The sequence below is a fragment of the Scardinius erythrophthalmus genome (genome assembly GCF_964197995.2).
Source record: "Scardinius erythrophthalmus genome assembly, chromosome: 4".
NCBI lineage: Eukaryota > Metazoa > Chordata > Actinopteri > Cypriniformes > Leuciscidae > Scardinius > Scardinius erythrophthalmus.
Window position 1 is genome coordinate 53,041,167 of NC_138224.1, and position 14,511 is coordinate 53,055,677.

General features: G+C 45.5%; 1 protein-coding gene across 1 annotated transcript; it reads right to left on the bottom strand.

Annotated features, from left to right (window-relative positions):
- Positions 1 to 5,164: 5,164 nt before the first annotated feature.
- Positions 5,165 to 7,088, bottom strand: LOC308689348 (piggyBac transposable element-derived protein 2-like; the record flags this gene model as incomplete). The annotated part of the gene is made up of 2 exons (XM_081362997.1): positions 5,165 to 6,786; positions 6,890 to 7,088. 2 exons carry the CDS (start codon positions 7,086 to 7,088, stop codon positions 5,165 to 5,167), a joined length of 1,821 nt encoding a protein of 606 aa, XP_081219123.1.
- Positions 7,089 to 14,511: the final 7,423 nt, after the last annotated feature.

Here is a 14,511-nt window from a genome sequence, read left to right on the forward strand (position 1 = left end):
TTTTTATATTATTTTAATGTAAAAAATAAGCCTTTGCAAAACCTCAGCACACACAATCCTGTATGAAAAGAGTAGAGTATTGGGTTAAAATGAGTGTGAATTATTAGCATTACCTAGTGAATATGTTATGCACCGTAAAGGTGTTAAATGTGTAAATTTGAGTGAGAGATCAAGAACACAGGTTTACTTTTTCCCAGTTTCAGAGTATGTTATAGTTAAAAGGGTCATAAACTGCATTTTAAAAATATTTTTTAAGGTCCACCAATACTGGTAAGATTTTTACATCAAAAGCAATCATAATTTAGTAAACAAAAGGCGATTTTCTACCCTATTTTGACCCTCGTATTGTTACGGAAGCAGACGGACAACAAGGTAAGTGAAGCTGTAATGTTTATTTGAAACAACAGAATGTCAAGATGGATCAACGAGCTGGATATTGGTGAGTATCAGAGTTCAGAGGAAGGGAGTTCTGGAATGTAACTCGTGATGACTGATGATAGTTTTTCCTTTTTAGCAGGGACGGCAGGATGAGACTTCAGAGCGGAGATGAACTTGGGTTGTAGACGATGACAGGTGACAGCACACACTCACGCACCACAGGATGATACTGAAGGACTTACGGCTCGTACACCACTCGAGTTGATATCTGGATTAACTGGAACAGACAGGATACGTCGTAGAGAACTGGTAAGTAAACACAGGTAAGTTTAGTAGTGAAACTCGCAGAGAGAAGCACTAGAGTCCGCTTCGGATAAACGAGCCCGGACAGTGAAGAGTGCGTGAGGTGTGCTTATGAAGCAGTGGTGATTGAAGGGGTGCAGGTGTGACTAATTAATATTCAGGTGACTGTGAACGCTGGGTGATTGTGGTGGATGAACCTGGCCAATCCGTGACACGTATGAAATATTATATTGTATAAAGCACTATTTAAAAAAAAGGTAGCTTGACTTGACTATTCTTTGTTTGAGTCCTTCATTATGCATTTTATTACTTCAACCATAACATGACAAACACATTAAAATGAGAAAGAGAAAAAAAATTGTGATTTCGCACAATGTGAATGTGCAGCAGTGATTCACTCACAAAGACGCACTTGATCATCTGTTAAGCCGGATGCACACTGAGCGATTTATTATCGTCCTTTACGATTGTTGTTTGTCATACGAACATGATCCTCGCTGTAAGTCATGTCACACTGTAAGATCTCAGTTGTCATTAATGTCAGACTGTACGAGATGCGTTAAAAACGGACGCACACAAGAGTTTTACACCATCAATCAATGACTCGTTCGGTGACTGTGAGCTGCATTACACGCGGGATAGAAATTATGGTTACAAAGAAATCTCTAACGTTAATTTTGGTCATGGCTTGAAAAACAAAGGCATTATGACGGTCGTTGTAGGAGAAGTCACTGCAGGACTGAGAGTCAAATCTTCTGGCACTGCCAGAATTTCATAAAGTCTGATTGCAACGGTCATTAATTGGCTGTCGGTGAACATGTCAAACTAATGATCAAAGACTTAAGATTTTAGCCTAGTCATAGAATTCTTTTAGGATTTGCAAAATTTGTCTCAGACAGCCAAATCGTGGCCAAAATCGCACAGTGTGCACCCGGCTTTAGATCATGACATAGAGGTTTAAATAAAATCATCACATTTTTTTCAGCACAGCAAAAATCAGCGAAGAAGTGACTAGAGTTCGTTAGAGTTGCCGAGTTCTCCTTTAAGGATGCAATACTACTCTATAGGTACTCAAGATTAACAGGAGATTGACTGAAACTGAGTGTTACACCCCCCCTTTAACATATCTGAGATATGTGAGCAATTGCCTTTTTTTACTCTCAACGTGGTCATAAAGCGCATCACTAATTGCACAAGTGTTACCTAGTCATTCTTCAAGAAATACTAGTGATCTGGATCATTATTTTAAACTTAAGAACAACTAGTAGTTCCTGCAGAGTGACAAGGTAACAATTAGTGATGCATTTTATGACCACGTTCTGAGTAAAAAAAAAAAAAAAAAAAGATTAGTAATTAATTCATTTAATTAATTATTTATAATTTACCATAGTTAGCTGATAGTTATTAATGAGGTCAATCTCATTCAGTAATTATTGATTACCTAATAAGGAACTATCTCAGTCCTAAATTTGATATTACTTACTGATTAATTAATCTTGTTTCCATATTAGTTAATAGTAGTAGCTGAAGTGTTAATGTAGTATCTACTCATTTGTCATGAACTACTTCCTGCATAGATAAAGTATTACCTACAGTATACAGTATACAGATATTTAGATATTTAATGCTAGTGGGAACTCTGGATCATGGGGCTTTTATTTTTAAGGTGTTCAAAGTTAGCTGAGTCCCAGCAGCATTCAGCAGACCCTTCAGCATGGGTGACATGTACATGAGCAAGAATCTTACTCTTTACACATAGCCCATGTCTAGAGTCTGTCACTCAGCAGTGGAAAGAATGCAAGGCGTCTTTTCTTCTGTGCCGCAGTGAAGAACGACAGAGGGGGTTGCACATTTAAAGGGTTTTTTTTTTTCTGTAAAACATGAATTACTAGTTTCAGTAGAGGCACTCGTGTTATATCACGCACCATCACTCTCAGGAATTTTCGCTTACAAAAATAACTGCACCATCACTCTCAGGAATTTTCGCTTACAAAAATAACTGCAGTACTAAGTAGTATAACTGCAGTAAAATTAAGAACAACTGTAGATGTGAAGTATTTTGAATCACAGACACAACAGCAGTAAAACTGCAGTACAAAAAAAGTACAACTGCAGTATATAATGAAGTATAAAAATACACGAACTCTCTTATTCATCATGCTCTTAAATTGTTTTCGAAATAACGTACAGGTGCTTAATGAGGTTGTTTTGAGTATGAGTTATATTGGACACATGTCAGGGTTTTGTTCTGCAATATCTGGCCTTGTCAAACTTCAAAATAAAACTAAAGATACAACATAACTGCTAATGTCTGACGGACTTTGAGGTTTTTGCATCTGAAGTCTTCAAAGGCCTACCACTCGTACTACACTGTACTGCAGTTATGCTGTAGTGTGCAACATATAGCCACTTTTTTGCCTTTGGGAAACTTTACACGCATAGATAAATAGCCCTCGCTTGACCAGATCTTCTTCCTTGCCGCCTCGAGAGAACAGTCAGTCAGTGTCTTTCCCTCAGTGTCTACTGTAAGATGGATGTTGTGACGTCCTCCAAGAAGAATGTCATTTAGTTTCATTTTTAAGTAGCTTGACTGAACTAAGCTCTGCATGTCAGTCGCTCCTGATCTCCGTTCTCTCTTTTTTTTTTTTTTACTTCCCGCATCTCTTGTACTTCACTTGTTGATTTTTAAGATTATAACTTAAACAACTTCTTCACTAAATTATTAAAGTTATTAAAATTAAACTAAACTATCACTTTAAGTAACCATATCCTTGAACTTACCTGGTTTCTTCACAACATGACCACTTATGGTCGTGAACGGTTCTCTTTCATCATCTCGTGTTCGAGATCCACCTATGGGAAGGGCATCCGTACCTGACCTCTGCAGAAGCATCCAATTGCACCAAGTCTGGCTAGACAGACAGAAGCGCGCAGCCAATGCCAGGTGAGGCCACACCCCCTCACCTACAGGCATAAAACATCTGGGCGCGCTGCTATTCCTCAGTTGACATTCGCTTCTCGCGATCTCTGCATCTCACAGCTCGGTTGAATTACACTGCTCACCTCGTGTCTTCAGGAGGACATATCGGCCAGATCAGCCTCCGCCGGACGTGACAGTTGTTTTATTTCAACTGCTGAAATAAAAGCAGGATGAGGCGAGGCGCATCTGCTGCTGCTTTGCATTCGGAGCCGCCCACGCTCTCGCTATTTTCACCGTTTCTCCTCACGGCTGCCCGCCACGGATTTCTCTGATTTCTTCGCTGGTATGTCACTGTCCAAGCCTGCAGCCTCTCCAGGGGATAGCCTTTCACGGGCCTGCCCGGCCGCGTGTGGTGCCCTTATCGCAGCTAAAGATCTTCATCAGCTTTGCGTTGTCTGTTTGGGTTCTAAGCACGCTCGAGAAGCCCTGGAGAACCCGGAGAATTGCAGTTTCTGCCTCATGCTGCCTAGGAAGCTGCTTAAACGCCGTTTCAAGGTGGCAGTGACACAGTGCTCCGAGCTCAGCCCTTCTGACTCGGACGGGGGACACGGTGATGGCGACGCGCTACCGGGGGCCTCCCGGGGCGCGACGTCTCTCGTCTGGGCTGACCAGCCCAATCCCGCCTTCCCCGAAGAGGACATCTTCGGGGACAACCTCATTCTTGCCCTCGAACCGGCCGGTTCTGGCGAAGAGGAGGATGCGGCCATTCTTGGGGTTTCAGAGGACGAGGAGGCCACCCCACCCTCTGGTGTTCCCCAGGCTACCGCTCACGCGGCTTTGCCTCAAGCCATCCTCCTGGAAGTGTGTGAGCGAGCGGCCACTCGTCTTAACATTGAATGGCCGGCGCCTCAGAGCGCCACCGACCAGGAGAGGGATATATATGATGGGAAAGTGCTGGGACCCCCTCCCGGCCCGAGGAAACAACTCTTCCCCATCCTCCCGGCGTGCACTAAGCACATGAGAAATTATTGGAGCGACCCGCTCGACTTCAGACACGGTCTCACGGGACTCGAGGTTAACCCTCTATGGCATGACTTTTTATTTTGGAGGGGAAAAAATATGTTACCCCATTTTTTGGGAGCTTGTGGGTCCCTGATAATATATCCATCATAAAATGTGTCCCCCCCCCACCTCTGAACAAAATATTGGTTCGTTGCCTCAGGGCAACAATGTGCTATGAGGGTACTAAAACACCAAGGTTTTCTATATAAGTGGAATAAGGAAAACATGTAATATATTCATTAGAACATGTTTTATTTTGACAAACATCAATAACAAATGGTTCCAACCAATAAAAAAAAAAACAATGAACAATCAAATAAACAAACTACTACTAATTACAACAACAAATGTTTCTGACATTCCATATAAACATATTGTAACACTTATTAACCAACATCCGAATGACTGTGTGTGTATGTGTGTGTGAATGTGTGTTTGTGTGGTTTATTAGAGATTGTTTGAATCAGAGCTTCTCTTTTTGACAAAGCATACTCTGATTTCCTATTCTGTGTGAAACCTCAGAAAGCAGTTGCTGGTGGATGTAAAACAGAGGTGAACATCACATTTCCGGCACTTGGCTTTTGGTGTACCTGTGCACCCTGGTACCTTGCATCTCCCCTTCTTTTCAGCCATAATCATCCAGTGGGCTGTGGCATCCAGGCGCACATCAGGGACTGGAATTGGAGCAGCGGGTCCTTTTCTCCTCTTTTCCTCATACTCGCCAGCAATTGTGGAACAGGGGCGACCTTTCTTGCGCTCCAGGCTCTTTCCACTTTTGCATAGGGCTTCAGCAATGTAGGATTTGAAGGTATACAGCTTCATATGTTCATTCTTTCTCATGCCAGTACCTTCACAATCTCTTCGGTAGAGCAGCCATGTGGTCACGATGATCATATCCAGAAGGTGGAACACCAGCCGGTGGTACCACTTCTTTGATCTGATTTTGATCCGATACAGTGCAAGCAGTGAGTCAAGCAGATCCACCCCACCCATATTCTTGTTGTATTCTTTCACCACAGCAGGGCAGGGGACTTTGGTGATCATCTTTTGCTTGCGATCCCACCTGTCAACCTCGGTGACTGGGTGGGCTCCAGTGTAATCACTGAGTAGGGTCACTGAGCGATTATCGTACCACTTTACAGCATACAAGGTGGTTTCTCTCACCATGGCCATCTTCTGTTCAAAAGATCCACGTCCCGCTCTTTTCAGCTCAGCATCGCACATCAAGTTGACACCTGGTAGTCTGTTGCCACGAACAGTACCAGTGCAGTGAATTCCCTGCTGAGCCAGTGTAAGCACAAGAGGGACACTCGTAAACCAGTTGTCGAAGAAAACCTTGTAGTTCTTATGCTTGGGTATAGGCTGGGCCAGGCGGAGGACAACGTTGCCACTTGCTCCCACATCTGCTAGCTCAGGGGGTTGTACAACTCTCCCTGTGTAGATTTCCAAGTTGTACGGGACACCATCAGAGCCAGCCAAGACCAGAATCTTGTAGCCCCATTTCTTTGGTTTTGATGGCAGATATTGCTTCAGTCTGTTTCTTCCTTTGAATGGGACCATCTGCTCATCAACAGCCAGCCTCTCGCTCATTGGGATTGATGTCAGTTTTGAGGTTAGATGAGTAACCAGTGGTCGGATCTTGTGGAGTGGATCATTATTATCCTCCTGTCTCTCTTCATTGTTATTGAAGTGCAGGTGTTTTTTGATGGCCTCCCATCTATTCAGTGTCATGGTGTCAGCTACTTGGGACACTCTGCAGGCTTTGTTCCAAAACATGCGTGTGCCTGGTAAACCAAACAATGACATGTACACCACAATCCCCAGGAACTGCTCCAATTCTTTTATGGTGAGGTTAAGCGGCTTGTTTGCATCACATTGTATCGCATACAGATTTGACTGCTCTACAATAACTTCCAGAATGTCTTCAGAGAAAAACTGCTTGAAGTACTGGAGGGGGGACATGATATCATCAGATCTTGGAAGCAGGTCCTGCCATTCTGGGTAAGCATTGAAGTGTGCATTGTGGGGTGTTCTCCATCGGGGTAGGCGTGGAACATCAACCTCTTCTACATCTTCATCTTCATCCTCAGACTCTGTGTCATTGTCAACAGACAGGCATTCTCCTAAAAAAGACAGCAGGAAGCATGTTTGTCATATACCCTTCATCATAGAATGACATGCATGCAAACAAACATGCACACATGTACGCACACACACACATGATACTTTGCTGACTGACCCCTAACTGACCCCTGACCTCCAAATTGTCTCTCAAACCTGATTCAGGGATCCAGTCTTCATGACTCTCCTCAACCTCACTGTCCTCATTTTCACTATCCTCAAGCTCACTGTCCTCACTGTCAGAAGGAATGACCCTAACTGCTCGATCATTTTCCTTCCGCCCGTAAAATTGTCTTGTGTCCATTTCCTGTAAGTATCAGTAGATAGTAAAAACATTGATCATGGAAAATACATATCTTAATGCTGACTGGTCAATGTAATTTGTACACATTATGTGTACTGTTAATAAAGAAGAGAGATAAAGTTTGCCAGAAAACACTACTCATTTAGCCAGATTATGAGATGATAGGCATCATCATCTCTGTGGCAACATATAATAATAATAATAATAATAATAATAATAATAATAATTAAATTGCACATATATTATGCATTCACAGAGCTTCCCAGAAGGACTTGAATGCACCATGTGGTCCTAATTTTGCATCCGATCACATCTCCCCAATTTAGCATATTGGCCAAAAAAAAAGTGGTCTAACTGCACAGTGTTGCCCTGAGGCAACGAACAAAAAAACACAGTTTTAGTATATAAATAAAATCAAAATGTGTCTTTAAACAATCAAACATACTGCTTTACATACTGATGCACATACATATATTTTTTTTATATAAAGTTATTTAAATTTAAACATGTTAAAAAGTGAAATTCAACTTACCAATTGGTGGCACTGTGTCCCATGCGACTTTGCTTCCAGAAAGGACTGCCCCACCCCCAAACAAAAGGCTACAACCACTTTAGCCCCTCATTTGATTGGACAGACATGTCAGGTGATATTATACTTTTTTTTTTAATAAAAAAAAAATGAAAGGGGCAGTGTGAGGTCCAAAAAGGTGGTTTGTTGCCTGAGGGCAACACCATGCCATAGAGGGTTAAGGACATGGCAGCACATGGTATGGGCGAACCTCCTGCCGTTGAGCCTTCCATCGCCAGGCACCTTAACCCCGCTCAGGGCGGGCTGCTCGCTCCCCCTAAGCCGGTCTTGCCTAACAAGATGGACCGTTTTGCTGCCTCCGTTCACCAGGCAGCTTATAAGTCCTCGGCCGTGGCTGTCAGGGCCCTTAATGTTTCTTCGCTTCTCTCCGCCTACCAGGCGGAGATCCTCGAGGAATTAGGGCAACAGTTGGAAAAGGGAAATCCTTCTGAGACCCTCTGGAAGGAGATCCTTACGGTGAACTACCTCGTCCTCCGTAACGCTCGGCAGGCTGTCCAAGCTTGCGGGCGCTCCATGGCGCTTTCCGTGGTGGGAGAGCGCGCGCTCTGCTGAACCTGCCGGGATTCCCTGACAGCGAGAAGCGGCGCATCGCGGGCGCGCCGGTGGAGCCCGGCCGGGCTCTCTTCGGCCCCGCCGTCGCACTGATGCAACAACGGTGTGACGACAAGAAGAAGGAGGATGAGGCTTTCAAGCTTTGCCTTCCCAGGAAGGCGGCTCCACGCCAGGCGCCCCCTGTGCGTTTGCCTAACCCACCGGCCACGGGACGGCAGTTTCATCAGGGCAAGGAAAAGCCCCGCAACAAACCACCGCCACGGCAACATAACCCAGCTACAAACAAGCACTGGAGTAAGCGGCCGGGAGACCTGCGAATCCCGACCCCACCGACTCAAAACGCAAGCGGCCTGCCTGATGTTCAGCCGATGGGGGCATCGAGTCCATGTTCACGGGCCGCGAGCCCTTCGGACTCCCCTCCTTTTCTAGGACCCCCGTCCAAAAGACTCAGAGGGTCCCGCGGATGGGTCAGCTCACCGCCTGTCGAGACTGCCCAGCTCGTGTGTTCAAGAAATGTGTGTTTTCCCCCCACGTTCAGGGGGCCCTTGGTGAGGGAAAGTTTAAGCACAGTGATACCAAACTGGCCACATTCTGTTCCCCTCACTCTCTCAATAAAGGCTTCGGCCCCAGTGTTTGCCCAACACAAAACACACAAAACACAAAAAAATACGAATCGAATGAATTCGTTTCGGAGAGAAAACTTCTCTCCGCAGAGAGAGGAAATCCCTCCGAACCCCTGCATGTCGCCTCCAGTGTGCCCACTAGATGGCGCCATTGCATCACAAATAAACCTGTTGGTCTCACACAGCTCCGCTCTGGCCCGAGCGGGAGCACTCGCGAGTCACGAAGCGGCTTGGCGAACCGTTTCGGCTCCCGAGTGGGTGATGCGTACAGTAATGCAGGGTTACAGATTGCAATTCGCAGTAAAACCCCTGCATTTCAATGGCATTCTATTCTCTCACACGGAAGAGAATGCCGCACACATTCTGAAAGGGGAGATTTCATCTCTCCTGAACAAGGGAGCGATTCAGGTGGTACCCCCCAATCTGATGAACCAGAGTTTTTATTCCCATTATTTTCTGGTCCCGAAAAAAGGCGGCTCTCTCCGCCCTATCTTGGACCTTCGAGTGTTGAACAAACATTTGAGGAAATACAATTTCAGAATGTTGACACAAGGTGCACTCGCCCGTGCCATAAAACAGAACGACTGGTTCACATCAGTCGATCTGAAAGATGCCTTCTTTCACGTAAGCATCTATCCTCCGCACAGGAAGTTTCTTCGTTTCGCCTACCAGGGCATATGTTACGAATTCACAGTTCTTCCGTTTGGACTCAGTTTGAGTCCCCGGTCTTTCTGTCTGTGCGCAGAGGCGGGCTTAGCACCCCTGAGAATATCAGGTCTGAGAATCCTGACTTACATAGACGATTGGCTCATCATAGCCGAATCAAAGGAGAAGGTGTTGCAGGACACCGGCCGTGTGCTCGCGCACATCACGTTGCTCGGGTTCCAAGTGAATGTGAGCAAGAGCAATTTCACGCCCAGTCAGAATGTCATTTTTCTGGGCTTGGAGTTGAACTCGGTCTCCATGCGAGCGCGTCTCTCTCAAGAGCGCGTTTGCTTTCTGATGAACTGTCTGTCGCAGTTCAGAGAAGGGGCGAAAGTACAATATCGTACGTGTCTCAGGTTTCAGGGTCTCATGGCTTCATCCACCCAGGTTGTGCCGTTGGGACTCCTGAGGATGAGGGCGTTCATGAAATGGGTTTTGTCACTACATTTCAGCCCGATTCGCGACCTTTGCCTCTCGGTAACAGTGACACGCGCCTGCTCGGCAGCCTTGCGCCACTGGGAGAGCGAGGACTTTTACGCACGGGGAACCCCCCTCGGGACGGTTACGATGCGGAAAGTTGTGACGACAGATGCGTCCTTAACAGGCTGGGGTGCCACCCAGGAGGGCAGAACGGTGAACGGTCTGTGGCCAAACAGACTACGATTTAGAGCTTTTAACCATTTGGAAAGCTCTGAATCTTTTTCTGCCCCGCCTGCAGGGACATCACGTTCTAGTACGGTGCGACAATACCACAGCTGTGGCTTATATCCGTCAACAACCGTCAGGGCGGCATGCGCTCGTCAAAACTTCACGCCCTAGCTTACAAGCTTCTGGTGTGGAGCAGACGGGTTTTCCTGTCGTTACGCGCAACTCATGTTCCGGGCATTCTGAACAGAGGCGCGGATCTGCTATCAAGGGGAAACCCAATCTACGGGGATTGGCGTCTTCACCCGCAGATAGTGGAAATGCTATGGATGAGATTTGGACGGGCGAGCGTAGATCTATTCGCCTCGCGCGAAAACTACCATTGTCCTATGTTCTTCTCTGTAAGGGACATGGACGCGCCCCTCGGGGTAGACGCACTGGCCCACCCATGGCCCAGAGTGCTCCTGTATGCTTTTCCTCCCCTGTGCCTAATAATTCCTACATTGGCCAGGGTGAGAGAGGGGGCCTGTCTCTCTTTCTGATTGCACCCAGGTGGCCCATGGCACCATGGCTGGCGGAGATAATTCCTCTGTTATACGCCGAGCCGTGGTGTCTTCCCGCTCGCACGGACCTATTGTCCCAAGCCAACGGGGAGATTTACCACCCCCACCCGGACAGGGTGGCTCTCTGGGCCTGGCCCGTGAGAGGACAAACCTGAACGCACTTGGGCTTTCGCCGCGTGTGGTCGCCACTATTCAGAATGCCAGGGCCGTTTCTACACGGTCCTTATATGGCTGTAAGTGGCAAGTGTTCGAAGGGTGGTGCGATGGGCGTGGTCTCACATCTTATCAGTGCTCAGTTCCTGATATTTTGTGTTTCCTTCAAGACCTCATGGAAAAAGGGAGGTCTTTTTCCACCATTAAGGTCTACTTGGCTGCGATTTCAGCCTGTCATGTGGGTTTTGAGGGCTCTACTGTCGGGCAGCACCCTCTAATCCGCAGATTTATGAAGGGTGCACGCCGCTCTTTGCCAGTCATCAGGAGAACTGTTCCGGAGTGGGACCTCTCCATGGTGTTGGAAGCGCTGTCTCAACATCCTTTTGAGCCTCTGGGGAGTATTTCCCTTAAGCTGCTGTCCTTCAAGACAGCTTTGCTCTTGGCCTTGGCATCTGCTAAACGTGTCAGTGAGCTACATGCACTCTCGGTTCACCCCTCGTGCACTAAGTTCTCCCTCAGTGGAGATAAGGTTTCCCTTAAGCCTAACCCGGCCTTCATGCCGAAGTGCTTCCCTGCGTTCACTTCGGAGGTGTTGGAGCTGTCCGCTTTTCACCCTCCACCTTTTACCTCTCTAGAGGATCAGAGGCTGAATGCTCTGTGTCCAGTCCGTGCCTTACAGGCATATATGACCAGGACCAGCGCTTTCCGGAAGAGCGACCAGCTCTTTGTTTCATGGGCCCCCCTGCACAGAGGGAGTCCCATTTCGAAGCAGCGCCTCTCACATTGGGTTGTGGACGCAATAACTATGGCTTATGAAGCAAAGGGAGTGCAGCCCCCAAGGGGCATCAGAGCTCATTCCACAAGGGGCTTAGCCGCCTCTTGGGCTTTGTTTAGGGGAGTGTCACTGCAGGACATCTGCTCCGCGGCCAGTTGGGCTTCTCCTCATACCTTTGTGCGTTACTACCGACTGGATGTCACCAGAACTTCGGTAGCACATTCGGTTTTAGGAGTGGGGTCTTCTTAGCTCCTCCCTGTAACCCTGTTGGGTAAGACCAATAAGAGTGAATGGGCAGGCTGGTCATGTTCATTCCTGTCACCAAACATTTACTTCCCTTTTTGGGTATAGTTTATGTGTCTTGGTGGGTTGGGGTTACTATCATGTATGTGTCTCATGCATGTTTCATGTCCTGCTTGTCCACAGAACAGTTAGGTGTGGCGTCACCTTTGCAGGTTCATGATTAATGGACGTGTCAGGCACCGCCTCCCTGAGGTGACCGTCCTTCTCTGGCTTTCGGAACCTCACTGTGAGTGTATTGGGCAATCGGGGAGCTGTCCATGTCTCTCCCATAGGTGGATCTCGAACACGAGATGATGAAAGAGAACAATAGGTTACTATCCTAACCCCGGTTCTCTGAAACATCGAGTGGAGAGATCCACCAGCTTTGCCCCGCTTGCCGCACGAGAAGCGAATATACTTACTGAGGAATAGCAGCGCGCTCAGATGTTATATGCCTGTAGGTGAGGGGGTGTGGCCTCACCTGGCATTGGCTGCGCGCTTCTGTCTGTCTAGCCAGACTTGGTGCAATTGGATGCTTCTGCAGAGGTCAGGTACGGATGCCCTTGCCATAGGTGGATCTCTCCACTCGATGTTTCAGAGAACCGGGGTTACGATAGTAACCTATTGTTTCTCAACAGGAACAGTCTCTGGCAACTTCTCTTCCTTTATAGACATGTCTTTCTGCTCTTGCTCACTGTGCACTTCTCTTCAGATCTGAGAGTTACGTCCCTGTTTTGTCTAGGTTTGGAGGAAGAAGTAACAGAATTAAAATGGTGTGATGTGTGGAGGCAGCAAGGTTCAGTTCCCAGACCGTACAAATTAAAAAGGACTGAAAACTCATGTCAAAAACAAAAGTTCATTATTTTACAAATTTTGGGAGGATTTCAAGAAGAGGCAAGGCCAAAACAACAAGCATAAACCCTCTAGCTATTAGGGAGAAACTAACTAAGCTACAAAAAAAAAGAAAAGAAAAAAAAAGAAACTAAAGTACAATACCTAACTAGTTAAAAAACAGAAGAAAACAAGATATAAAAGGATATAAAAGGAAATGACACCCACCTCTCTGCTAATCCCTTCCCAAAGAAAAAAACAATACAAACTTAGTAGGTAAATAATATAAATATATACCAAAAAAAAAGTAAGATACCAAACAAAAAGGATTTCTTGTCATAGGCACTGTTACCACAAAAGTGTAAAAACGATAACACTAAAGGAACTCAATCAGCAAGGTTTAAATAATAAAAACACACACACACATTACTTCCTGCTAATGGGAAGTAGAGAGTTCTGGTCAATCCTTGGCTTGCTACAGGGTGTTGTGAAGAAGCCAGTTGTCATCGCTCTATTTTGTGGTACCTCGAAGCCAAGTTGTCTGGTTGAGTATTTAAAAGATCTAGTCAGTGAGTTACAAGTGCTAAGCAAAGGATTGCTTATACAGGGGAAACAGTGCTTCCTGAAGGTCATCTGCGATCCTCCAGCAAGAGCTTTCACCAAGGAACAAAACTTCACAATGATTACTCAGGTTGTGACAAGTGTATCCAAACAGGCATTTATCTTAACCCTCTGAGGTCTGAGCTGTTTTCTGGGCCCTGGAGGTGTTCTGACATGCTCTGACATTTGTGGTTATTTCTGTTACTTGTGACATTTTCATGGCTAAAGTCTAATTACACTGTATTCAGCACAAACTCTGCTACAATAATATATCAGCAGCATGTATGTAAAAGTTTGTAGTTTTGAGATAATGACATTTATGCGTGGTTTGTGAAAATACAAAAATAAATTCTCACTGAAATAAGGTCATGAAACCCATACTGATTATTTCTTCACAAGACTTTTGAAAATTGTATGACGTAGCCTAGAATATTTGCTCTAAAACTATGTGAGAATCACCCTGACTGCTCATTCAGAGAAGACAATATATTGATTTAAAAATTTTACGACGTGTTTTGTGTGATAAAGCAATATGCGAAGGGGCGGATCATCTCATTAATATGAAAGCTTTCCACACCTGAGAAAGACAAAGAACCTCCCTAATGGCCCTATTAGGAGCTTATCAGGGCCCATCATTCTGACCACCCTTGCACAAAGAATGAGGAGATTTAAAAAAGAATGGCTTTTAAAATTGTTTGGATTTATTTACAACACAACATAATCCAAAGATACACAACAAAAAAGTACCATGTTCATGTGCAGAGACATGTACTGTGAACGTTGAAGTCAGCAGGACTCAGTGACATCTAGGCCCTGAAAAAAAAAAAAAAAAAAAGTGAACATACTGATATCAAGAGAAAGGCCTGCACGATTTTGGGAATACATTTTAGATTTTTCTTGTTAAAATTGCTTTTTAAAATTCACAGAATACACACACACACACTCACACAAATGTTTCCAACAATATATTATATAATGAACACCAGGTTTGTTGTGCCTTGCAGGTATAGGCTATGCGCAGTGCTGCATAAAATAATAACAATATAGCAGCCTATATATATTTTCAAAAAGATTTCAGTAACAACTAAGCTAGAGAAAAATATAT